Below are 26,841 nucleotides of genomic sequence, written 5' to 3'. Positions count from 1 at the left end.
TTTACATGCTTTGATTTATATATGAAATAATTCTTTTGAATTATATCATTATATTTTGGGTGATGGAATTATATACATGGTGGATATTATTTATTGAAGGAATCCATGTCCTGATAATATTCGGGTTAATGATGTCCCCTTGAAAGCTCAAAAAGATTTAATTATGTGAAACCCTACAGGTGGAATTTATTCTGGCATAATTAAATAAAGGTTGAGTGGATGATCAAGGATAAAAGATATTAATTAAATAAATTATCAGTAATTTATTTAATTAATGGACATATGATATTTTAAACACGAGAAATTTAATAAGCAAATAATATTGGAACCGAATTAATTAAATTACGGTATTAGGAAAGGTAGTGCAAATATTAATTCTTTAGTGGATTGAATTAATATTTAATTACATTGGGCTAGGCTCAAGATGTAATTAGAAGGCCCAACCTAATTATCCATGGTCCCTATTGTAGCCTATATATATTCTTATTCTCTTCTTGCTTGGCAATTGTGTGAAAATATATTGTAGCCACCAAGGAGTAAGAAGAGAGGATAACTTGAGAAGACTACACTTCGCTCAAGGGAATTTGAGAATACAATAGAAGAGCGTGGAATCAACCATTAACAAGGTAATCCTCTTTTCGTAATCTTTATCGTAAAACGTAGTAACACCCTAAGTCCGTGGTTCCCAACAATTGGTATCAAGAGCCTGGTAATGGGTTCTACGTTTTATGATATAATGTTCATGTCATAATTATATAAACGTACTTGATGCTGTCTTTGCAGCTCTTGATGCCTTGAATTTTCGTGACATTAGAGTTGTAGTTTCGGAGACTGGCTGGCCTTCTGCAGGCGGGGAGAAGGAATTTGGTGCTGGAGTGGCCAATGCTGCATTGTATAACGGAAATCTTGTGCGCAGAGTACTCACAGGCGGTGGCACCCACTTAAGGCCCAACCAAACACTCAATGTCTTTCTATTTGCACTGTTTAACGAAGATCAAAAGAACGGACCTATTTCCGAGAGAAATTATGGTCTTTTTTATCCAAACATGCAAAGAGTGTACGATATTCCTTTGTCCTTGTATGCATTCAATGGTACAGGTCCGGGCGTCGATAATGAACCAGCTCCTTGCAAGTGACCCTTCTTCTGAAAATTCCAACAAACAATATCCTTGCGATCTTTGGATTTTCCTCTCTTCCGTGACTTCGATCTGCTACGCCTCTTATTCTGCCCCTTTTCGAACTTTATGCCTCTACTTTATGAAATTTTAATGTCAGCTGCCAAGCCAAGTTTTAGCAGTGAAGCAAACATGTTTTTCATAGCAGGAACGAGATAAGGCGTGTTTTGTGGGTCCATGAACACTTCATTTCCTATAGCGATGGCTTCAATCATGGTTCTTGGATAGAATGGTACTATTCTGGCCTGAAGCCATCTGTTGGTGAAATTTATGTTAGTAGCAGCAGCAGCGGAGAGTAGCTGATTAGGCATAGCAACTGTAACCTTAATGTTCGTATCAGCGAAAGCAGAAACAATAGAAGGATTAGCGTCAAAGATTTTAACACGGCTAATGCCATTGGATTTAAGAAGCTCTACAACTTGAGGAGGATCTGGAAGATCATTAACAACTCTACCATAGTTGACACCAATGGAACCAACATCAGAGGACACAGCTCGAAACAAGAACAAACAAAGCAGACATACTAGAAATTTTAAGATTGACATTGTCATTGGATTTACAACAATAGTTATGGAAACGAAAGAATAGCTAGGAAGATGGAACCAAATCAGGCTCAACAATGTTTTGGTTTGATGCAGCTATGTTTGATATATATAGGTTGAACAATATTTTGGTTTACGGTTTACAATATAGATTTGAATTTGATTTTGGTTTTTCGTGAACTGAAATCAAAACTCAATTAAAATTTGAATTGAAATCGATTTATATCTGAATGAAGTGTTAAAATTTGATTACAGTGTATATTTTATTATTTGATATGTATTTGGTTTTTTATATATTTCCTCCCAACAATAGTAAATTTATAAAGCAAATTTTATAATAATTATAAATCTCAATTGGTCGAATAAGAGTATTGAACTTAAAATATTAATGTTAAATTCGATAGATAGTTGTCAGCTAGTAACTTAAATTAAGTAACGATATTGCTAAATTTAACATATTTTTGTCTACTCTAAAGACAAAGCTATTGAATTCAGATAAGAATGTTTCTCATGCTGCCGATATAGCTTTGTTCACCATTTGTTAAGATGTCTCAGATAGTGAAGGAGACATGAAATTTTGCTCGTCTAAAAAATTGCCATTATATGGTTGAGGAACTGATTCTGCGTCAAGATTCCAAGGAATTTCGGATGGTAAGGAGGAAGAAGACTTTGTTGGTCCAAAATATCATTACTTCCTGGCATAGCATCCAAGTTCACATTCCATTATGACTCTATTAATAAAGATGGCAGTAGATTTTGTTCGTCCGTGACTTGTGGTATCGGGGTTAAAGTCGTGAAGTCCGGATAAAAGTCCACTGGCATGTCATATGGTAATGGTGGCAGAGGATCTTCTTGGTTAATTATATTTGTGTTGAGTGAATCTGGCTACTCATATCCATCCCAGCACTCTCAAGTGTCTCCCAGGGCGGTGTTTGTAGATAATTTTGCTGCGCACTCTCAAGTGTCTCCCAGGGCAGTGTTTGTAGATAATTTTGCTGCTCTGGTAAAATGCTATCAACTGGGAGGTCATGAATATAATCTCTCTTTCTTCTTGTTCCACAAAAATAAACTGAGTCCACCAATTCAGGTTCAATGTCATAAAGTTCTTTGCTGATGGTTTTCCGCACCCCTTGTAGCTCATGAGCCACGTTCTTGAAGTAAAAATAAGGAATGAGTGGAAGTATATACGGGAAAATAGTTATTTGATGCAAGTTAAGATTTTCCCAAATAATCCCTTTACTCATTCGATTTTTTCAAGCGTAAACGATATTTCTGCATAATTTCAACTAATATCGGTCATCTTGAAGAAAATACATTGAGAAATGAAAGAATTGAATATATACCGGTGAAACTATGTGAACTCAGAAGGAAAATATATATAAGAACTGAAAAATAAGAAGTGTGAGTGTGAAAGACTAAAACCAACTACTAAAAAGATTGAAGAATTAAAGAAGAAGAGAAGAAAGACAGAATTTTTAAGAGACCACAAAATTGCGTGAAATATATATAATGACATGGAGTATAAAGAGAGGTATTCGTAGTAATTGATTATGATACGACATTTATTGATCCTGTATAAATATTTATGTCATAAAATATCTTGAATGGTTAATTTAAGATTAGATATTAATCACATAGATTATCACTCGCGTGTAATAATTCATTAGGAATTTTAATGATATCATAGACTTCTTGCTCTCACATTTTTTAACATATCGTGTGATTGTCATATATATTTTGTCAAAAAAAAAGTTGTTATACACATAGTAGCTAGTATCCAGATTTGTGTATCGTAGTGTCGTCAATTCCTAGTGATAAAGAGAGGGATCTATTATTTAGTTTATTCAATTATTATCTTATACTTATATTATTTTTAGGCTTATAAGTTCTAGTGGGAAAATAAGTTCACTGGCGTTATGCACGAGTACATATTTTAATACTAGACAACGATATTAAATCTATACTCTTTATTAATAAGCGAAACCATGTATAATTTGGTGCTAAAAGTATCAAATTACCAAATTTTGGTATTTACCTGACATAAGTTAGACTTCTATTCTTTATAAAAAAAATTTAACACAAATCGATTTCTATTCTTTATAAATTTTATTTTCTTTGCAAACTACTAAGTAAATTACTAACACGAATCGATTTATATTCTCTGTAAACTTTATTTATTTATAAATTATATTAAAAATTTATTAAGTTACGTTAAATTCAGTAAAATAACATATATAGGCTGAATAATGTTTTGGTACACCTTTTACAATATAGATTTGAATATGATTTTGGTTTTTCATGAACTAAAATCAAAACTCAATTAAAATTTGAATTGAAATCGATATATATATGAATAAAAAAAATTGAAGTGTTAAAATTTGATTACGGTGTTTATATTATTATTTGATATATATTTGGTTTTTTATATATTTTCTCCCAACAATAGTAAATTTATAAAGCAAATTTTATGATGATTATAAATGTCAATTGGTCGAATAAGAGTATTGAACTTAAAATATTAATGTTAAATTCGATAGATAGTTGCAGCTAGTAACTTAAATTAAGTAACAATATTGCAAACCTTTACATATTTTTGTCTACTCAGGCAAAGCTATTAATTTCAGATGAGAATATTTTTCATGCTTTGTTCACCACATGTTAATATGCGAAGACAGTTGTTGAAATGCATCTTGAGGTGTCTCAGATAGTGAAGGAGAGATGAAATTTTGCTCGTTGAAGAAATTGCCATTATATGGTTGAGGAACTGAGTCTGCGTCCAGATTCCAAGGCATTTCGGATGGTAATGGAGGAAGAAGATTTTGTTGGTCCAATATATCATTACTTCCTGGCATAGCATCCGAGTTCACATTCCATTGCGACTCTAATGATAAAGATGGCAGCAGACTTTGTTCGCCTGTGACTTGTGGTATCGGGTTTAAAGTCGTTGAGTCCAGATAAAAGTCCAATGGCATTTCACATGGGAATGGTGGCAAAGGATCTTCTTGGTTACTGAGAATTGTGTTGAGTGGATCAGAGGCCGTGTAGGAATTCAGATGCCATGGTGATAGACAAGTTGTCGCATGATTGTTGGCACGAATCTGGCTACTCATATCCATCCCAGCACTCTCGAGTGTCTCCCAGGGCAGTGTTTGTAGATAATTTTGCTGCTCTGGTGAAGTGCTATTTTGCCCTGAAGAGCGAGAATATATGTCTTCACTCTGCAGGTTGGTCCCATAAGGCCTTTCTCGTTGAGGGATGAAATTGAAAGGATCATTCTCATCAGTCTCGAGTTGTGAAAAAGGGCTTTCGATATATATTTCTGGTAAGGGAGGCAATGAAGTTTCTTCCAAATGATTCCCTGTATCGAAATCTGGCATTTGTGGCACTGAAGGACCTTGAGCATAATTCTCAACATTAAAACTTGGGAATAGCTGCGAAGAAGATTCTTGACAATACAAGCCATTCCTCATTGTTGAATTATTTTCTGATGTAACAATGTCAGATCTATCCGAACTGCCAAATAATAGAGATTTTCCATCATTAGCAATCCGAAGTCCCATGAACGAACTATTATTAGTGCTTGTAACTGTCACATGATCATCAAGAGTAGAACTTGGCCTTCTATTCATAATGCTCTGCAGCTCCTCATAACCATATGCTCGAAAGCTTTTATTAGCTACCTCCGTCCGTTGATTATATTGATTATAGGCATTCCCCAGGTTGAAACGCAAAGATGAAACATCAAAGGATGAGTATGATGGAGGTGCTAATCGGACTCTAGAGGCCCCGATTGAAGTCCTTACTCCGTAATTCAAGAAATTACTTGAAGAGGACATAGAAAGATAGTTCCCTGATGCAATTTGAGATGATCCCATATAATGTTGGTGAAAGGTTCCCTGTGGATGGTACTTGTCCATTTCCTCTTGGGATTTCTTCAAGCATATTCGGTATTTCTGAAAAATTTCAATTAGCGGTTATCAGCAATCACTTTGAACAAAATGTACTGAGAAATTAAAGCATGTAATATAATGATAACTCATTGACTATCCCTTATTCTCGTTAATAAGAAGTCGAAAATTCAAATTCCAGTGAAAATCAACGTGTGCACGAGTATTTAAATTTCTTGTAGTGGACCTTAAATGATTGTGATATGATCCATACCGCATTGACTACCCCTTATTCTGAGTAATAAGAAGTCGAAAATTCAAATTCCAGTGAAAACAAACGTGTGCACGAGTATTTAAATTTCTTGTACTGTGCCTTAAATGATAGTGATATGATCAATGCGCACATGTACGAATATCTAAATATCTGTGTCGTAAATTTTCTTACATTGTTAATACTAGAAGATTAGATATTAATCTTACAGATTTGTATACATGCCTCAACTTGATTTTACCACTCGTGTGTAAATTTCTTTAAAGGAAATTAAATGAAGTCATAATTTCTTCCTTTCTATGCAGTACTGTGATATACTCAATAAAATATCAAGAATGAAGCAATAGAGAACCTGTAAATGGCTAGCAACATTTTCCCTGGTAAGTCCCGGTTCATTCATCACCTCTACTATTTTCTTCGGAAAAGCCCCTACACGAACATGAAAAACAGTGTGATTACAAAGTTGAAATGCATGTAATGAATCAAACAGTATAACCAAACAAACAATGACATTATCCTGTTAAAATTAGTTGCGGATCTGAATAATGAAACCAAACATACCAGGTATATCTCACTTGAAAGTAGCGTCGTGAAGGGAAAAATGTACGCAGATGTTATGCAAGGGAAATTTCGACAAAGACATTATTTTTAAAATACTATTAACAACGACTGAACTTACTGTCTTGCCCTATTTGCGCAATGGCATCCAGAAATTTTTGATGCATTTCACTCGTCCAGATAACTCTTTTTTTCTTTGGAACACGAGAATCATCTTCGCCTTCACTACCCGATCCACTGGAACTCTCTTCGCGTTCTTTCCTTTTTCTGTTCTCCGTTGTCCGAATTGTTTCAGCCCCTGAAGATGTATTTGCCTTAAAACTGGTGTCACCTGTAATATTATCAGCAGTTCCACCCACTGTCAAGGCCTCGAATCCGTCTTTTTCGTACAGATTCTCCATATCCTCCGTGCTCAAAACCTGAACAAAAACACAAAGTGTAAATTTCAGAGTAGCATTTATGTACATGTGCACCAAGTATGATAATATTTGAGAAACAAACAATGTATGAAAAAATAGTACCTTTACAACCAGTCGTCGAATTTTAATGTCGATGAGATCCTAGTCTAATGACGAACTGTATACGGATTTTAACAAAGATGAGGAAGGAAGGAAGATGACTTCTAAGAAATTGTTTCAGACAAAATGTAATGAACCATGTGTGATCTATATATAAGCTGTCTGAGCCTCTGAATTTGAATATATCAATGTAATATTCGGGATTCTTCCAAAATAATGATTTTAATTTTTTAAAAGTATGTTTTGTATGACATTTTCCAGAAATATTACAATGATTTAATGAATATACTCATTTAAATCTGTATTTGGAAAATTTTGCTTACTGTGAAATGTATTTGATTTGATTTATACTTTGTACGAGTATATTGTGTTTTTTAATTTCACTGATAAATAAAATGGAGAATGCATGGCTACTTGTAAATATACTTTCTTGTGCTTCCGAATATATTTAAGAAGTATTTTATATTATTTTATACTCGCATTTATAGAAGGAGTATTTTTTTGTAAATATGATGCTCATTTTGTAAATACATATTCGCACGGGTGGATCCAGAAATATATATTTAGGGGGATACCGAATTTTTTTTGAAAAGAAACTTTTATGATTTTGATTTTTTTTATCGTAGGTAACCGCAGTCGCTACCCTTCGGTGCGCACTGGATAAACTCTACGGACTCACGCAATAGCCTGCAAATCACGTGCACCAAGGTAAACCGCATTTAAGCAACAGCCTCTAACTCAGGAGTCATAATCATAAATTCTCCTCCCGTGGGATTTTGAATTTTATGGGAGCACTTTCATATATTTTCAAACATTTTAATGCCGAAAAAAATGTAAAATTTGATTTTCAAAAGTATCGAAAGTCGAATCCGTATGAAGCCCAATACGGCCTTTGCACAAGGCCCAGAAGGGACATTCCAATCTTATCTGCCATAAATTTTAATTGATAGGCTAGCTTATGATTCATGTAGATTTTGGGCCTTAATCATCAAGGCTCCTCATGGACTCGGTCTAAAATCTTCTGTTCAATTTTTATTGGGCCACGAATGGGTCTTCAAAATTATTAAAATACACATGAAATATTTTTATTCTTATTTAGTAAATAATAATTTGAAAATTATATATTTTTGCAAATTAAAAAGTATTTTTGCAAATATTTTAAAACAATGACAGTTTTTTTACAAAAATATTTTTAGACTTGGATATTTTTTAGAAAAAGCCCATAATAATTTTGGTATATATTTTTGTGTAATGTCATGGATTTCTGCTATGATCCGTAATTAGTGTTGTTATTTTCCATTTGTTATGAATTCATTAGTATATAAAATAATTTACATGTGATTTTTGACATATAAATGGCCCCGGATAATTAATTGGCTCTTCATAACAATTGGGCCGGGCCTGATCGAATTATTAAAATTATTTAAACCATATTACACTAATACGTCGAATTTAAGGTGGTAAAATAAATAAATATTATATTATATAATAAATCTAAATAAATTATAAAGTTCAGCCTAGTCTACACGGGTTTTTGAGGCACGGCCACAGCCAAGCCTAATAATAAAACAAGAAGACTACAATATTTAACTAAAACGAATATGTTGACATTTAGATATTATAATTAACTAAATTTAACAAACATGCATAGCCGCGTAGGGTTTGAACCTGAGTTATTTAATTTACCAACCTGAACTATGATACCATTTCAAATAATCAGTAATTCATCTAAAATCTTAAGATATTAGAGGAAGAACATTTTCTTAAATAATTGTGATGAGTTTAGGCGAATTTCAACCAAATTCTGGAAAGTAATAGAACAACATTCCTCCGTTAAGACCCTTACCTTAATTCGAGCATCAACTTTAAATCAAATATAGGATCTTAAAATAATTAAAACAAAATAAAAACAAAAAACACCATTTTAAATGAGTAAAATTTAGACAAAATTATACCAAAAATACTAAGTTTCTAAGTTTTTTTGCGATTTACTATCCTCTGAATTTTTTTACAAAAATACGGAATCAAACAAAATCAAACAGATATGCAACTGGTTGAATCAAGTTTTTGGTTGCATTTGAGATTGCACGTGGTTGCAGAAACTCGTCAAAGTTTGCATCCAGTTGATTTGCAGTTGTCAAAACCCGTGTTTTTGCAAAAAAAAAAATGAAAAATAGTATTTTTACAAATAAAAATGTATTTTTGCAATTTTTTTAAAAAATGATAATATTTTTGCAAAAAAAATTTAAACTTGGATAATTTTCAAAAAAAGCCCTAATATTTAGCATACACCGGAGAAAAAGGAAACAGACTTGTACGAATCATTTGTAAATTAGCCTAATGTTAAAACCTCTCCTGATCTACTTGGCTCCACAGCTATATAGAGTATCAGGAAGGCAACAAAAAAAGTAATGCAGGTTGCATGTGTGCAATTCTTTTTTCCTTCTTGCTCAATGCATACATGCATTGTATAATCCACTAAGAGATAGTTGGAACTTGGAAGTTTCGGCGGTACTTTCAGCTAGTAATTTAGTACTCCCTCCGTCCCTAAAAACGTTTCCTATTTATGTTGGACACGTTTGCCAATGCACACTTTTAATTGTTAATATCTTTAATTTCCTATTAGTACGAATCCAACAAAATCACTCATGACTACGTTTGATCTTATAGATTAGACGTAAATTAGTAGTCAATCGCTTACCATAAACAGTACGAAAAGTTAAAATGAGAAGAATATTATGGTACGGAGGGAGTATTGTGTTAAAATGGGGGCTGTTTTTTACGGGATGAATGGGGAAGGTTTCTTCGAGCTCGAAGCAATAGTCCCTGAAACTTCAGCCAGGAGAGGTAGAAGTAAGAAAGAGAGTTGAGGGAGGCCCTCGACTGAGGACCGGAGAAACAACAAGTGTATGTTTGAGTGCGATGCAAAACTTTTGGTAGACGCAATAAACGGAATTCGAGGCAAAATTTACTTTGATACAATTGTTAACGATTGTCGTGATATATTTAAACATTTTGATGAAATATTTTTTTACGTTTGCAAATAGATCTGCGAATAATGCAGAGGGCGGAGCTACAACCAAGTTGTGATGAGCCTTAGTAAAGGTAAAAAGAAATTATTCAATTTTTTTTATAGTTCAACCCATATATTTTAAAATCAACCTATAGAATTAGCGCATTTTTATGTTATTATTAGTTGTATGTCTCGTAGCCCAGGTTAAACTTTTTCCGGACTCTGAATCTGCGAATAATGTTGCCCATATGCTATTAAGTGTATTATGTCTTCGGGAATGGCTATCTATGACTCATAATTTCAGTACATGTAATCTTATTTATTTAATATATGCAAGTATATATATTTATTTCAAAAAAAATGGCATAAAATATATTACCTCCGTCTCTCCCAATTGTTATCGTTTCTGAAAGAGTGTCCGGCACGCATTTTAAGATGAAGAAAAAGTATAGTTCTTTAACTTTTTTTAAAAAAATTATTTTTCTGAATAAAAGTTTAAACATTTTATTTTTATTCAGAAAAAAAAATTAAAAAAAATTATAGAACTATACTTTATATTCATCTTAAAATACGTGTCGGACACTCTTCAAGAAACGATAACAATTAGGAGGGACGGAGAAAGTAGATCTTTTTTCTGATAATCGATTGTCAAAATCAGCTTACATGATATATTATATCATACGGTTTGAACGGGTCAAAAATAAGATAAATTTATGAGTATGAAAAGTAACCGCAGTTCAAATTTATAATTCCAAAATAAGTTTAGTAAATATATCAAATTTAACAAAAACATGAAAAATAGCACTCCCAGTAAATATTTATAATTCAGTGATTAAATAGATACATAAATACATACATTGGATCCCTTTGTAAACAACAGTAACACCGACATGTACCTTGTTATGAAATCGCCTTCCATATCTATATCACACCAGTTGTTTCCTCCTGTGGGAGACAATAATATATATTTCAATATTTATTTTTTGGATTTCTACATGAACTTGTTCAACTGCTTACTGCTCTTCCAATTTTGGTTTTAGGCTTACATCTTAAAGATTAATTACTACTCCCTCCGTCCCACTCCGTCCTACTGGATTGTTTACGTTACTTTTCGGCACGCTTTTCAATACTCGTTTAAAGTATACTTTCATAATATTTTTTTTAAAAAAAAATCTGAAAAAAAGTTTCATGTTTAAACTTTTATTCAAAAAAAAATTAAGAAAAAACATTATGAAACTATACTTTATTGAAGTCTCGAGATATGTGCAAACAGTCTACGTAAACTATCCAGCGGGACGGAAGGAGTAGTGGAGGGAGTAGTAATTAGCAATCTTAGTATACGATTACTAAATATTGATAATAATTATTAGATTTTATATTTTATTGCTTTTTGGCGATTACATAAATCTTTCTGAATATCAGTATCCTCCTGCAGGACCAAATGTGGGCTCAGAGAGAATGTGATTCCCCTGAACATGTACTCCCTCCGTACAATTGTTTACATTTTTTAGAGAGTTTCCGACACGTATTTTAAGGTGTATATAAAGTATAATTTTGTAAAAAAAATTATAATTTTGTTATTCTGAATAAAAATTAAAAAAATTCAATTTTTATTCGGAAAAAAATTTGTAAAAATAAATTACATAACTATATTTTTTATGCACCTTAAAATGTGTGCCGGACACTTTCTCAGAAATGTAAATAATTGGAAGGGACTGAGGGAATATTTTTTAACAAATCATAATAAAAATCATCAAAATACAAAATTTGATGCTTCTATAAAATAAATTTAATCATAATAAAAAATTTACGATCACTAATACTTACCTCCTTAATTACCTCTGTATTTTCATGTTCGTGGTAATCATTATTTTAGAAATCGGTCAATATTTTAAAAATTATCGATAAATTGTTTAAAATTGGTTAAAAATATTTGAGGTAATTTTACCGATAAATAATTTTTTTTAAAATGGTAAATTAATAAGTTAATCAAATAATTCCGAATTCGGAAATATGTAAACACCAGTTCCAAGTTCGAAGTACCATTTGTACAAATTGAAAACAATTAATATTCACAAGACTCCCATGCTGACTAGTGACTAATACGACAATGGCAGTACCTCCTCATCGAAACCGCCTTCTCATAATCAATGATCATGTTCTTCACACAGTGTTACAGATTTCGGAAATCGGAATCGGTTGAGGTACCGATTTACGATTTATCGGACGATTTTTAAAAAATCGGTTGATTTATCGGCGATTTATCAGAAATCGGTCAAATCGGATCAATATTTTTGACCAATTTTTGAGCAATTTATCGGCAATTTTTGAAAAATCGGCCGATTTGTATAACAGAGTCTTCACCTCTAATATAATACTCCAGATGTTTGACTATAAGTTTTGGCCGCACACCTCTCTTATAAAATATATACACAGACACTGGTCTCTCCGTTTCAGATCAGTATTAATATTACTAAACTTCCAAGAGGGTCTTGTATAATTCGTGATGAATTGTTAGCATCATACTTGTCTTAAGTAGTTTAAGCAACCAATTTATGTGAATTTTAATGATGATACTTAAATATTTAAAATTACGGTTAGTTATCATAGGTGGAAGTAGACTTGATAAAATAGTTCTGGATCCGAAAAATCGAACCGAATTTTATGAAACCGAGATCCGATCCGAGATCCGATCCGAGATCCGAATCATACAATCCGATAATTATCCGAAAATCGATTTAAACCGATCCGAAAAATACCTGAACCGAAAATTTAACTAAAAATGATATGAAATACAAGATCCGATTATAACTTGTAACCGACTAAAACCGAATGATTTATTACCTGAACCGAATATGACCCGAAATAAGCAAAATGTATACTTTAAATAATTTTATGTGTATGATAACATACTTATTTAATCATATTCTTTTATAAAAGTACATTATATTGTATTAAAAATACCAAATTAGATAAAAAAATATATTTTTTGAATCTCAAAAATTGAAAAATTAAATAAATTATGATCTGAAAATATCCTAACTGAATTTAACCCGAACAAAATTTTATCCTATCTTAATCCGAATTTTATCCGATTTTAATATGAATTATACCCGAACCGAATCACATCTGATCTGATCCGAATGGTCTTCAAATATATCATAATCCAAAAGCAGATCTGATCCGAAACCGAACCGATTATCCGAATTGCCAGGTCTAGGTGGAAGGACTCAAAGTCGAGATGTCTCCTCTATGAACTGATTCTTATAAACCGACTATGATATCATATCAAATAATCAGTTCATTTAAGATGTGAGAAGAAAGTCGTAACGGGATCTTACAAGTACTACTCCCTCTGTTTTTTTTTATTTATCGTTTTGACTTTTGCACACATTTTAATGTCCTTTGACCGGCTAGTTAAAATTATAATTTATAAAATTTTCTTTTTGTAAATAAAAGTAGACAACTTATATTTTAATTCACAAAAAGAAATTTTTTAAAATCATATTTATAACTAGCCGGTCAAATCACATTAAAATACGTGTAAAAGTCAAAGTAACAAATAAAAAAAACAGACGGACTAATACTCATGAAGGTGAGTTTACAACATCTGATGTAGTTTCCGGGAGACTGCATGCATGTCGTTGACTCATCAGTAGGGGTGTTCATGGGTCGGGTTGGCCGGGTTGGAGGCGTTTTTACGACCCAACCCAATTAAATCGGTTTGAAATTTTTCGACCCAACCCGTAAAATATAAAATCGTAACCCAACCCAACCCGTCGTACATCGGTTTGGGTCGGGTTGGGTTGGTTTGAACGGATTGAATGATTATATAAAAAAAAGTTTCAATACCATATATAATTGATAATTTCGAATAGTAGAACTTACGATTATAGTACTATTCTTTAAATTTGATTAAATTGAAATTTTAGTGATGTATATCATGTCGTAAATCATATACACATACACGAAATGTAACTATAAATGAAAATAATTATATTGTATAATATACAATTGCATATAATATATAAATTATATTTAAATTATCGAACGAGACTTAAGTTAAATCGGGTTGGGTTGGGTTGGCCGAAAAAAACTTGAACCCGTATCCAACCCATTTAATGCGGTTTGAAATTTTTTTAACCCAACCATGGATCGGGTTTTTTTAAAACGGTTTAATCGGCCTAAAAGAGGGTTGGGTTGGGTCGGTTTGATCGGGTTAACGAACCCATGAACACCCCTACTCATCAGTAATTGTAAATTATTTACAGTGTGCTACAATACAAACAAATGGGCAACAGCAGTGTTTATCTAACCCTACTATCAAACAAAACTCGAGAACACGTGCAATTCATAAAAATATGCTACAACTAGGGATTCACGTTCAATCTGCTTAATCGTAGAAATTATCAGCAGCTGATTTTCATATTACGGTTAATCATAAAACGTGAGTAGTCATGGATGTAATTTTAAATATCCATTATTTTACGGTTTGATTACGGATTCATTATTTTAAAAGTTACGAAAATTCAACCGCCCAACCGCAAATTATATAAATTAATATATTTGGTCCAATATAAATAAAGTCCGCAAAGTTTTACATCAACTTTAATATTCCAGTATTAATTTTCTTTTGTAATATGTCACCAAATTATTGAATTTATTTGTCGCTTATTAAATTTTAGAATTATTGAATTTCTTTTGTAAAGTCTTTTAAATTTTTTATGCAATATTTATTGAATTTAATTTTTTTAATATTTGAGCGGTTGAACCACAATTACGTGGGTGTATTTGTTTGATTTTTATATACCAAAGATTTAGTTAGAGCAAGTCCAATGCAATATTATAAGTGGTGTCATTTCCATAATTTGAAACTAAATGCTAAAAATTTCAAGTCCAAAGGAGTTCTATCCTTGAATGCATATATCCATCCTTGGTTCTAAATTTGAATCCAAGGATGCATTTATGCGTCCATGCCACATTATCAAGTAACCATAAATGACATGCATATTGGTAAACTTTAATTAAGATACAGGAGGAAAATACAAAAATGAGTTAAATTTGGAATTATTTGATTTCAAAATGTAACTAGAATTGGAGTTGAACTTCTATTATAGTACCAAAAAATACTTTTTGATGTCAAATTATAGCAATTACTATAATCATTTTGTATCTAACATTGGACATGCTCTTACATACGGAGATATTGGAAAATTACAAATTACGGTTTGGTTTGATTTTTCGCCCTCCGGCCCAATGAAACCACACCCTAGCTCCAACCATGCAACCCTGGTTAAGAATGGTCAGTCCAACTCCAAAATTCACCTTCCTTCCGACACCGTTCACAAGTCCCTACAAAACAAGTATCATTCACAAAATCTTGTCCCCTCAGCCTTCATTTTAATATTACTATATACTCTTCACCCTCCATACCTTCTACGGCTCCTCTGTCTTTTTCTTCCCCGTCCATTGTTTTCTCTTCACATTTTCAGAACCTACCTTCCTCTTTCTCTTAGATGCCTTATTATATATGTGTACATCTCCTTCTCCTTACACACCTCTCACTTTACCTCCTTTCATTCATCATCTTTCATTTTGCAAAGTTTGCTCACACTCTTCTATATCTTACATTCGTCGCACACTACTTCCGAGTGAGATTTATATACTGGTCTAGTTCAGTTCTGCTTTCGAGTGAGATATATACTGTTTTAATTCTCACATGCCCTCCTTTCATTCATTATCTTTCAATTTGTAAAAATTGATCATACATTATTCAATATCTTACATTCGTCGCAAACTACTTCCGAGTGAGATATATATACTGGTCTCATTCTGCTTTCGAGTGAGATATATACTGCTTTAATTCTCACTTGCCCTCCTTTCATTCATTATCTTTCAATTTGTAAAGATTGATCATACACTATTCTCTATTTTACATTAGTGCACACTACTTCCGAGTGAGATATACTGGTTTAATTCTTACTTTCTTTCAATTTGTAAAGATTGATCACACGCTATTCTATTTCTTATATTTTCAAGCCCTATAAACTATTTCCGAGTGAGATATACTGGTTTAATTCTATTTCCGAGTGAGACAAACTGGTTCAATTTTGTTCACTATGGCTTCTCATCAGCTCGTACCAATTGGTCAGAAACCGAGAATGCTCAAAGATTTCCTTGCCGACAATTCACATTCGAAAAGAGTTTCATTTTTTCAAGACAATCTAAACATGACATTTTCAAATAACCGATTTTCGAATTTTCTCGTTAAATACCTCCCGTTTTCCTCCAATATTAAACCTCCTTCAATCTTACCAAGAAGCATTACAAGGAGACTTTCGAAATCGAGGAATGTCAATCGAAATGTCAACTTGAAAGAGTTGATGGTCAAGGTCAAGGTGAAGGACATTCTACGGTGGAGATCGTTCCGAGACTTGGCTGAGACGGAATCTCCACCGTTGAATTTTTCATCATCACCTCATCATTGTACAACTGTTACTACTACAACAGGCTCTACAAGTTTGACAGGTAGCAGTGGCAGGTCTAGTTGGTGTGACAGTGATTTTACTGCAGAAGATTTACCGTCTTGGGGCGGTAATTCTAGTCGGCTTTTACTAGATGGTGACGTGGAAATATATTCGATGACACCTAAGGTAAATATTCGGAATTAAAAATTTAATGTTTCAACCAGTTTTACAGATTTTGTAAATCGGAATTATTCGGTTGAGGTACCGATTTGTGATTTATCGGACGATTTTTAAAAAAATCGGATGATTTATCGGTAATTTATCGGAAATCGGTCAAATTGGACAAATCTTTTTGAGCGATTTATCGGCGATTTTTAAAAAATCGGCCGATTTCTATAACAGAGGTTTCAACATATAATTTACTATATTATGATATATATCTGACTCTCACTTACGAGTAACTTATAAGTCAGAATTATATACATTTTTCAACTTAAATGTTATTGTTAAGATCTCCCAAACGAGCTCTTACTTTTTATGTTGATTCTTTAAAGTTGTGAAGATCTAATTAATTTTGATGCACACATTTTATAGGTACAATGGTTATGTGATGAGGAAAAGGAACAAAATAGTCCACTTTCGGTTCTTGATTTTTGCTCCCAAGAAGACGAGAAATCGTTCTCGTATTTTCATCGTACCCCTAGGAGAAAGCAAGCTCGAACCGAGCTGTTCACGAACAAAAACATTACTCATGAAGAAACGGCAAACGGGGTTGAAGAAAAGGCAATGCAGCTTCTAAATCAAGTTAAAATAAATACATCAAGCTCAATCGGGTGTTTGGAAATCGATGAAGAATTTCTACTCTTAGATTTCTTTACGGAACAATTGAGTGACAACAAAAAAGGCGAGGATGAATTGTTGAAAGTAGCAAAGGAGTGGATTAGAGGAGAAGATGATGAATGGAAATTGGTAGGCAAGAAAGAGTTTAGTATTAGAGATATGGAGAGAGGAGTTAAATGGAATAAGTTTGATGAAGATGAGCAAGGAGTGGGACTTGAAATTGAAAATCAAATGTTCAATCGCTTAGTAGATGAGGTTTTATTTGATTTTCTTGATCTATGATAAAACAGAGCACCGGAATAATATACGTGAGATGTAATAGAAAGTTAGGTAGTACTTAGTGCACAAGTCTGGTTGGCACGATATCAAGAAGAATAAATGCAAAAATTCGCCGTATAATCCCGGAAAGCCTAGATTATTAGATTATTAGTGAGTACTTAATTAGCTTCTGCAGATTCATATGGTGTATATGAGCCTAGATTATGTACAAAACTATTTTTCGATTTCGGTTTTTCTAGTCACTACCATTAATCATTAATCATTATATATGCAGAGTTCTACTATTGAATAAATCTTGGCATACATACGTAAACACTACAATCACACTACCAAGATTATAAGATCGTATGAAAAACTTATTTTGCCAAACCTACGGCAATAACATTCTTATTAATGGAGCAAATATTGTAAGAAGGGTGCTACGAGTATAAGAGAAGAAAGAGAAATAAAATAATATTAATTTTGATAATTTGGCTTGTTTGGCTATTTTGTTCAACACCCTCCATCGAAGATGTTCTAAAAACCTAGTACGGATATATACTAGATGATCCATAATTTTCAGATCTGTTAATTTCCAAGACAGAATCATTATTTTTGGCAGTTCGGACAGATCTGAAATTGTTACATCAGAAGTTAATTCAACAATGTGGAATGGGCTTTATTGTCAAGAATCTTCTTCTCAGCTATTCCCAAGTTTTATTGTTGAGAATTATGCTCAAGGTCCTCCATTGCCACAATTGCCAGATTTCGATACAGGGAATCATTTGGAAGAACCTTCAATGCCTCCCTTACCAGAAATATATATCGAAAGCCCTTTTTCACAACTCGAGACTGATGAGAATGATCCTTTCACTTTCATCCCTCAACGAGAAAGGCCTTACGGGACCAACCTGCAGAGTGAAGACATATATTCTCGCTCTTCAGGGCAGAATAGCACTTCACCAGAGCAGCAAAATTATCTACAAACACTGCCTGGGAGACACTTGAGAGTGCTGGGATGGATATGAGTAGCCAGATTCGTGCCAACAATCATGCGACAACTTGTCTATCACCATGGCATCTGAATTCCTACACGGCCTCTGATCCACTCAACACAATTCTCAGTAACCAAGAAGATCCTTTGCCACCATTCCCATGTGAAATGCCATTGGACTTTTATCTGGACTCAACGACTTTAAACCCGATACCACAAGTCACAGGCGAACAAAGTCTGCTGCCATCTTTATCATTAGAGTCGCAATGGAATGTGAACTCGGATGCAATGCCAGGAAGTAATGATATATTGGACCAACAAAATCTTCTTCCTCCATTACCATCTGAAATGCCTTGGAATCTGGACGCAGACTCAGTTCCTCAACCATATAATGGCAATTTCTTCGACGAGCAAAATTTCATGTCTCCTTCACTATCTGAGACACCTCAAGATGCATTTCAACAACTGTCTTCGCATATTAACATGTGGTGAACAAAGCATGCAAAATATTCTCATCTGAAATTAATAGCTTTGCCTGAGTAGACAAAAATATGTTAATGTTAGCAATATCGTTACTTAATTTAAGTTACTAGCTGACAACTATCTATCGAATTTAACATTAATATTTTAAGTTCAATACTCTTATTCGACCAATTGAGATTTATAATCATCATAAAATTTGCTTTATGAATTTACTATTGTTGGGAGGAAATATATAAAAACCAAATATATATCAAATAATAAAATATACACTGTAATCAAATTTTAACACTTCAATTCTTTTTATTCAGATATATATCGATTTCAATTCAAATTTTAATTGAGTTTTGATTACGGTTCATGAAAAAACAAAACCAAAACCAAATTCAAATCTATATTGTAAACCGTAAACCAAAACATTGTTCAGCCTATATATATATCAAACATAGCTGCATCAAACCAAAACATTGTTCAGCCTGATTATGGTTCCATCTTCCTAGCTATTCTTTCTTTTCCATAACCATTATTGTAAATCTAATGACAATGTCAATCTTAAAATTTCTAGTATGTCTGCTTTGTTTGTTCTCGTTTCGAGTTGTGTTATCTGATTTTGGTTCCATTGGTGTCAACTATGGTAGAGTGGCTAATGATCTTCCCGATCCTCCTCAAGTTGTAGAGCTTCTTAAATCCAATGGCATTAGCCGTGTTAAAATCTTTGACGCTAATCCTTCTATTGTTTCTGCTTTCGCTGATACGAACATTAAGGTTACAGTTGCTATGCCTAATCAGCTACTCTCCGCTGCTGCTGCTACTAACATAAATTTCACCAACAGATGGCTTCAGGCCAGAATAGTACCATTCTATCCAAGAACCATGATTGAAGCCATCGCTATAGGAAACGAAGTGTTCATGGACCCACAAAACACGCCTTATCTCGTTCCTGCTATGAAAAACATGTTTGCTTCACTGCTAAAACTTGGCTTGGCAGCTGACATTAAAATTTCATCTCCTCTTGCTTTCAGTGCCTTGGAGAATACTTTTCCATCCTCGTCTGCAAAGTTTAGGTCCGACTTGATCAAGCCTGTTATTGAACCAATGCTCGAATTTCTTCATCAAACTCGTTCGTATCTTATGATTAATTTCTACCCTTTCTTCGCTTATGAAGCCAACAAGGATACTATCTCTTTGGATTATGCTTTGCTTCGCCCCAACAAGGGAGTCAAAGATCCTGGCAATGGGATTGTTTACACGAGCCTTTTCGAAGCCCAACTTGATGCTGTCTTTGCAGCTCTTGATGCCTTGAATTTTCAAGACATTAGAGTTGTAGTTTCGGAGACTGGGTGGCCTTCTGTAGGCGGGGAGAAGGAATTTGGTGCTGGAGTGGCCAATGCTGCATTGTATAACGGAAATCTTGTGCGCAGAGTACTCACAGGCGGTGGCACCCACTTAAGGCCCAACCAAACACTCAATGTCTTTCTATTTGCACTGTTTAACGAAGATCAAAAGAATGGACCTATTTCCGAGAGAAATTATGGTCTTTTTTATCCAAACATGCAAAGAGTGTACGATATTCCTTTGTCCTTATATGCATTCAATGGTACAGGTCCGGGCGTCGATAATGAACCAGCTCCTAGTGGGCCGTGTAGAAAACCGGGCGACTGCAATCATATGAAATATAGCCACTCAGAACCCGGAGCTAGTCTCAGAATATTTGGGATTCTCCCTTGTTCATTATTATTGTTACATTTTCTTCTAGGCATGTAATTAGTAAAGATGCAATTTACGAGAATCTGACAGTGTAATTTGATGTTATCTTTGTATTGTTCTTTGGTTATTTCATGAGAATTGTAAAGTTATCGATTTCAATAATTTACAAGTCAAAATGGCTTTGTTTGTAAGTGAAGCTTCATCAGCCTTTTTCCTCTTCTTGGCAGCAAGCCTTCGTTCTTCATCAGCACTACTTTTTTCAGTCTTCACTAGCTTTCTGCATCCCTTCTTTTTCTTTTTCCGCTTCAATTCAGCACTACTTTTTTCGTTCTCAAGAAGTTTCTTGAGCTGATTCAATTCAGTCTGCTCTTCAGATACTTGTGCTTGAAACTATCTTGGTACTTTTGTCTGAATTTGAACTCCAGTTTCTGCATCAATTCGATTTGAGACTTCAGTGCAGATATTTCAGCCTTGAAACCAAGTCTAATAGCCAGTTCCTTTTTTTTTCTTCTGTCTCTTTGTCCGCGTCCATTTTTATAGCACTACAATTTTCTGCATCATCCGTTTTCCTCTCTCAACGAGAAATTTTTAAAAAAAATTATAGAACTATATTTTATATTCATCTTAAAATACTTGTCGAACACTATCTTAGAAACGATAACAAATGAAACGATAACCAAGATTTCGAAACCCCAGTCTGAGGCTAAGAAAGAAAATCGATCCAGAAGTAATATTGAAGGCTTGAGAATATTTTCTGTCTCAGATTAGGCGACCGGGCCAAGCCATAAGAGAAGCAAAAATTGAGATACGTTTCACAATAATTGGTATATCTTCAAAGCAGGTTCAAATGTAGCTTTTTATTGTTAAGAATTTCACAAATTCATAAGGGTAAAATCCCGTAAATTCAATTCAAAAACTCTTCTGGGATATAATCTTCCACCATCCATTTCAACTCTGAAAAAGTGGGCACTCTTTTTTTAACTGAGGACAGCGGCGTGACCGAGCTCATATTAGATGCTTTTGAATTAACTTTTGAAGGAAGACTTTCCAGAAAGTCATCAGTGCATTCTGCAAAACTAAACAAACAAAAAAAAGATTAAAATATATCTAGACAAGAAGACCAAAATTGTAATAAAAATGGTAACAACAACAATGAAGGATAACTGAGCATACTCAAATTTTGCACCACCCTTATTTTCAATGATGCTATAAAGACTAGTACCCTCCTTTTTGTCAATTTTGAAGTCACCGAGATAAAGGGCTTCCTTCTGAAATATAAAATTTACATTTATATACAAGTATTGACATTAACTTCAGATTCCAATATGTTGTACACAAACACAAAACTTTCAAGTCACAAAAAAATGCAGTAAATTGATCAATTTTGGAACCAACTTTTACCTGTATCTCCTTATGAAAGTGTATGCTCTGAATTATACGACAAGCTTCATATCTCACGATCTTATATTGACGGTGTAAAAGAGTGAGAAGGCGTTGCAATAGACCTTTTTTTAAAATAAACTGAAAGAACCAGTAGTTGATTAAGTAAGCATCAGAGTGAAGGGAACTCTCCGTCCCGGGCTTATTATATAAACTTATTATATAAACGTTTTTTTGGCGCATTTAAGAAAATAAGGGAAAACTTTCAAGTACTTGTTGCTAGATTATACCTGTATTTGATGATAATTACCCCATGCCAAGATGTTCCCAACTACTTGCAATGTAGGAATCACAATCAAAGGATCGACGTGACTGAAACATCAATATAAACAGATGTCAATAAAAATATAGTCAATAACAAAATAGAGTGCGTAAAAATGAAGTTTCCATATAATGTGACTTAACCAATTCTCTTACTGGATGAGCCCAAGAACATTTTTTAAGGCATTCCCTTCAAATGCCACATAGTTTCCATGAGAAAGATATGAAAATGCACATAAAACTTGTCGCTTAACTTTATCATCTCCGTATTGCAGAAGTACTTTGACTGTACGAAGAGCTACCCTTATCTGCGAACAATTCTAATATTTTTAGAAACTGATGAAATTGTTATAAATAGCTCTAGAGGTAGAAAATTGGATCATTTATGAACCTCACAAGTCGGCAAATATAACTTTCCACGACAAACAATAGCCAAAAATGTGGCACAATGTAATAACACACTGGAGTCGCTCCGATCACTTATAACAATATCCTCTAGAAGGTGCAACACCCCAAATTTATGGAGATCTCTGATAGACTTGGGAAAATCATAAGTTATGCGCATCAATACGATCAAGCCCTACATTACAGAATATATTGTACACCTGAATTTGCATAGTCAATTGATTTTATTAAGATAAAAGACCCGGCTAAAGTAGTGAGCCATACATTCATCCGTGTGTGCCTATGTTTAGAGATCATCAAGTCTACGAGGAGTGGAATTGCTTCATTTTTCATAATCTGACCGCCATTTGAATCAACATTTGTGAGAGCGAAAGCAGCTTCAAACTATAAGATAGTCACAAATTGTTCTACATGTAAGTTTGAGATAGAAAAGAATGTGAACAACTTTACATAAGAATACAACACTTGAACACAACAAACCTGGAGTTTTGGGTTTTGTTGATGCTTGAGAAGTCCAATTAGGGATCGAACATCCTCGGACCTCAGATCACCTAGCCTTTGATCTGTTGGTCAACTTTGTATCACAATTTAGGTTTAAAAATTATTGTTAAGAAAAATAGACGTTTAGTTGTGTATACCTTCAGCAAGCAGTCGAGCCAAGTGCTTGGTTCCTTTCATCTGAACATCAGGGTCATCTGAGTACATATTCTTAATATATTCATCACGCCGCCTCCGCTGAAAAATACCACAAACAAATATCAGCACTTGTCCCACTTCTTCACATAAAGATGTTCTTTCACATATATACGTTCTACTTTTTTCTATAGGTTTGGCTCGATAAATGTACTTGTTAATATGAATATGTAAAAATTAAGGAACAAATGTTAAGTACATTTTATGAGCATGTTTAAAAGCATGACATCCACATTGTTGTGTTGCTTATGTTGAAATTTCTTGCTGATTATGAAGGGTTTTAGGTGTGTCATTCTCTAGGAGGAAGAAGTGGATCTGGTACAGGTACACTTCTGCTTTCTAAGATCAAAGAGTAATACCCTGGAAATTTGATGCTTACTTTCTCGGTCTACAAATTATCCAGTCTCAGATATTGTACCTAGAGGCCTATTGCAATCTTGTCTGATCATCAACTTGTTGAAAATGAGGTAGTGGGGAAGGCTCCACTTCTGGTACTCTTCAGATGATGCCGCAAGACATCTTAGGACATAAGGAAGGTATTAATTATGATATCAAAAAATAATAAATATGTTTTAATAAAAAAAATTAAAATTATTATGTTAGTTTTATAGGATTAAAAGAAAAATTGTAGGGTATAGTATTAAAAAAATCATATAGAGAAGCAAGGAACTTTCTAAAAACATTATAGTACTAGTACCGAAATGGATATAGCGTGTTGGAGAAGGAGCAACCAAAGAAAAAATCAAATCCATTATGAATTATTAGCTAGGAAATATGAAACTTTGAGGGAGAATTTAAGTAGACGTCAAGAACCCAATAGGCCATATTACGAAAAGAAAGAAGATTGAATTAGCGTGATCCCAAATCTTGAAGGAACTTCTAAGGAAGAGATGCCAAAGTTTAGGGTTCTTTAGGCCTTTTAATTATTCTGGTAGTTTTGGTGTTCGTACTATATTTTATTCTTTTTCAGTCACTGTATTACATGGTATATCGGCTATCCACTATACACTATCTATGTTTGGTTTCTTAGATTAATAAAATTTGATTAAACATGCACAAGGTTTAATAACGAGAATTAATATAAGAATAGACATTTAGGTCTATACACACATACCAAAATACACAGACATATATCATATATAGATACTCACCTTTCTTTTAACACAACCATGCAACATGTCGCCAACATATCGAGAAAGCTCATCTTTCAGGCCCATGCCAAAATTCAACGGTTCATCAGTGTATACACCAGCGATAGGAGATGCTACCGGAGAAGGCCTCTGCATAATAACATATGACAACATATTGTTCGATAGTCTTTTAATTAAAACCTATAACTTATTCGAAAATAATTATATTTGATAATATTTCTCAACATTTATCCGTGACTCTATTATACATCTACGAGATCAGACGATTACCTCATACTTGCTACCGGGCGCCAATAAACGACTGCAACCAATTTGCACCAACTGTCTGCGATCTTTAAGTATCTTAAACAAAGCCATGTTAAATTCAAAATTACTTGTATGGAGGAACATTGGAACATTACTGCCTTTAATGATGTTAGCCCCAACATCGTCGTCCTTACACTTTTGAACAATTTTCATGGTGACACCCTCCAGTACAATACTATCAAATGGCAATTCACCAACAAAACAGCTCATCTTATGCTTCTTGCTCTTTAATTTATTAGATGAAGAATACCTCAAAACGTTTAACAGATTGCTTTCAAGAATAAGACTCCCTTGACTTCTAAAATCACTAACTTCAACATAACATAACAATTGAAGACTTCTGATACACTTAAGTAGCCTACCATGAAATTGCAACATGTTAGAGACATGATTCTCAGTTGACACGATTAGGAGTTTCGTGTCACGTGGAGCCTTCAGTACTGGATATGTAACACGAACATCATCTTCAAAATTTTTAATAGAATTATATGAAAGGGCTGACATGCAATAAGTAGTAGAATGACCACTACTAGACACTTCACAGGTGGCCCTCCATCTAAAGTTCTGCAGTGTAAGTGGTGATCCGTGTTTCAAATACAAAATACGAATGTACTTGAACTTTTTAAGGATCTTGGGGCAACAATCATACAATTCGCTTACGCTCCAATGAGTGATGGAAAGGCTGATGAGGCCAGGGATTTCTGCATTAAATTTCTTTGAAACAAGTGAGCATCGGCAAAGAAATTTAATGTCAGCGAGATTACTATCCTGATCATTGTTAATAAGTTCTGTGAAAATCAATCTGAGGACTTGGTCCGGAAGATTTTGAAGATGACCGTCCTCTTCCATCTAAAGTTTATTATCCAACTATTTGATATTCAACTGTACAGAAAATTAAAAAAAAAACAATAAATCCTGGCTCGTAATAATAAGAGAAGAGGGTTAATGAAAATAGATATACTACTTCAGTGACAAGTAGATGAGAAGATTAAATTTGATAATCTCGAATTCCTGGTTCGATTTTATTGCTTAATGATGCATCTCCTGTGAGATTGATTGATTTGTTGGAATTTAGGGTTCTTCAAAAATAATGTAATACATTATACATTAGGCTACTTTTGCAGTTTACAGAAAAGGGGACCAATGAAGAGAACGACAAAAATTTAACAAAAAATCTAAAAAATCGAATTGTGCATATGTGTGTATATGAATTGATGAAGATGAGATGAAACTACCTAATTGAAGAAGAATCGGTCAAGAGGATCAAGAAGAAGATTATGTTAATAATCTACCAACAATTCGCCCAAATCCGACCTGAAATCACCAACAATTAGCCAAATCCGACCCGAAATCAATGCATCTATATTATTAATTACCCTTATTTTATTATTCTACTTCTAATGGGTATTGGCCCTTTCTATCACAATTTTAGAAAAAATGACTCCAAATCTCACAATCCGGAAAAAAGACCTTTTTTATCACTTGAAAATGCATTTTTAATTCACATTTTTATAAAACGCATTTTTTATTTACGTTAATATTAATTTAGAATATAAAATAAATTTTAAAAAAATAAAAAAATAAGTAAAATTTTGAAAAAGCATCTAAAAGATGCGTTTATGGTATTTTCAAAATAAATAACGCATGAAATACATGCGTTCCCTTCAAATTTGTTCAGGCCAATTCAAGGCCCTTTAACAAAACTAATACTTTTAGTTGTTTTTTATAAACGCAAATTTTAGTTGCGTTTTTCTGTGATAATAAAGACGATTTTTCTAGTTTGTGATAATAAAGACCATTTTTCTAGTTTGTGATATTTTGGATCATTTGCTCCAGAATTGTAAAATTAAGGGCCTTTTTCAATTCTAATTCTAA

The 26,841-nt window shown here is 33.5% G+C and overlaps 3 protein-coding genes across 4 annotated transcripts; 2 read left to right on the top strand and 1 right to left on the bottom strand.

The window, feature by feature from the left end:
* Positions 1-15,407: 15,407 nt before the first annotated feature.
* On the top strand, positions 15,408-17,792 carry LOC141668167 (uncharacterized). Its single transcript, XM_074474884.1, has 2 exons — positions 15,408-16,617; positions 17,026-17,792. Exons 1-2 carry the CDS (start codon positions 16,084-16,086, stop codon positions 17,551-17,553), a joined length of 1,062 nt encoding a protein of 353 aa, XP_074330985.1. The 5' UTR covers positions 15,408-16,083; the 3' UTR covers positions 17,554-17,792.
* Positions 17,793-19,436: 1,644 nt separating this feature from the next.
* LOC141664456 (glucan endo-1,3-beta-glucosidase-like) lies at positions 19,437-20,767 on the top strand. The gene has a single exon (XM_074470411.1). The coding sequence runs from the start codon at positions 19,541-19,543 to the stop codon at positions 20,765-20,767; it is 1,227 nt and encodes a 408-aa protein (XP_074326512.1). The 5' UTR covers positions 19,437-19,540.
* Positions 20,768-21,499: 732 nt separating this feature from the next.
* LOC141668166 (uncharacterized) lies at positions 21,500-26,326 on the bottom strand. Of its 2 annotated transcripts, XM_074474882.1 has the most exons (12): positions 26,202-26,326; positions 24,931-25,848; positions 24,661-24,789; positions 23,455-23,551; positions 23,297-23,379; positions 23,081-23,200; positions 22,803-22,991; positions 22,568-22,719; positions 22,381-22,462; positions 22,112-22,231; positions 21,884-21,978; positions 21,500-21,786 (listed from the first exon to the last, which is right to left on the bottom strand). In XM_074474882.1, exons 2-12 carry the CDS (start codon positions 25,813-25,815, stop codon positions 21,615-21,617), a joined length of 2,124 nt encoding a protein of 707 aa, XP_074330983.1. In that variant the 5' UTR covers positions 25,816-25,848; positions 26,202-26,326; the 3' UTR covers positions 21,500-21,614. The 2 variants fall into 2 exon arrangements, with proteins under 2 accessions (XP_074330983.1, XP_074330984.1); XM_074474883.1 differs by lacking the exon at positions 22,803-22,991.
* Between the last annotated feature and the right edge of the window lie 515 nt (positions 26,327-26,841).

This window comes from Apium graveolens, chromosome 6, assembly GCF_009905375.1.
Source record: "Apium graveolens cultivar Ventura chromosome 6, ASM990537v1, whole genome shotgun sequence".
Lineage (NCBI taxonomy): Eukaryota > Viridiplantae > Streptophyta > Magnoliopsida > Apiales > Apiaceae > Apium > Apium graveolens.
Note: the sequence above shows the minus strand (reverse complement) of the source record. Positions and strands in the feature narration are given on the sequence as shown.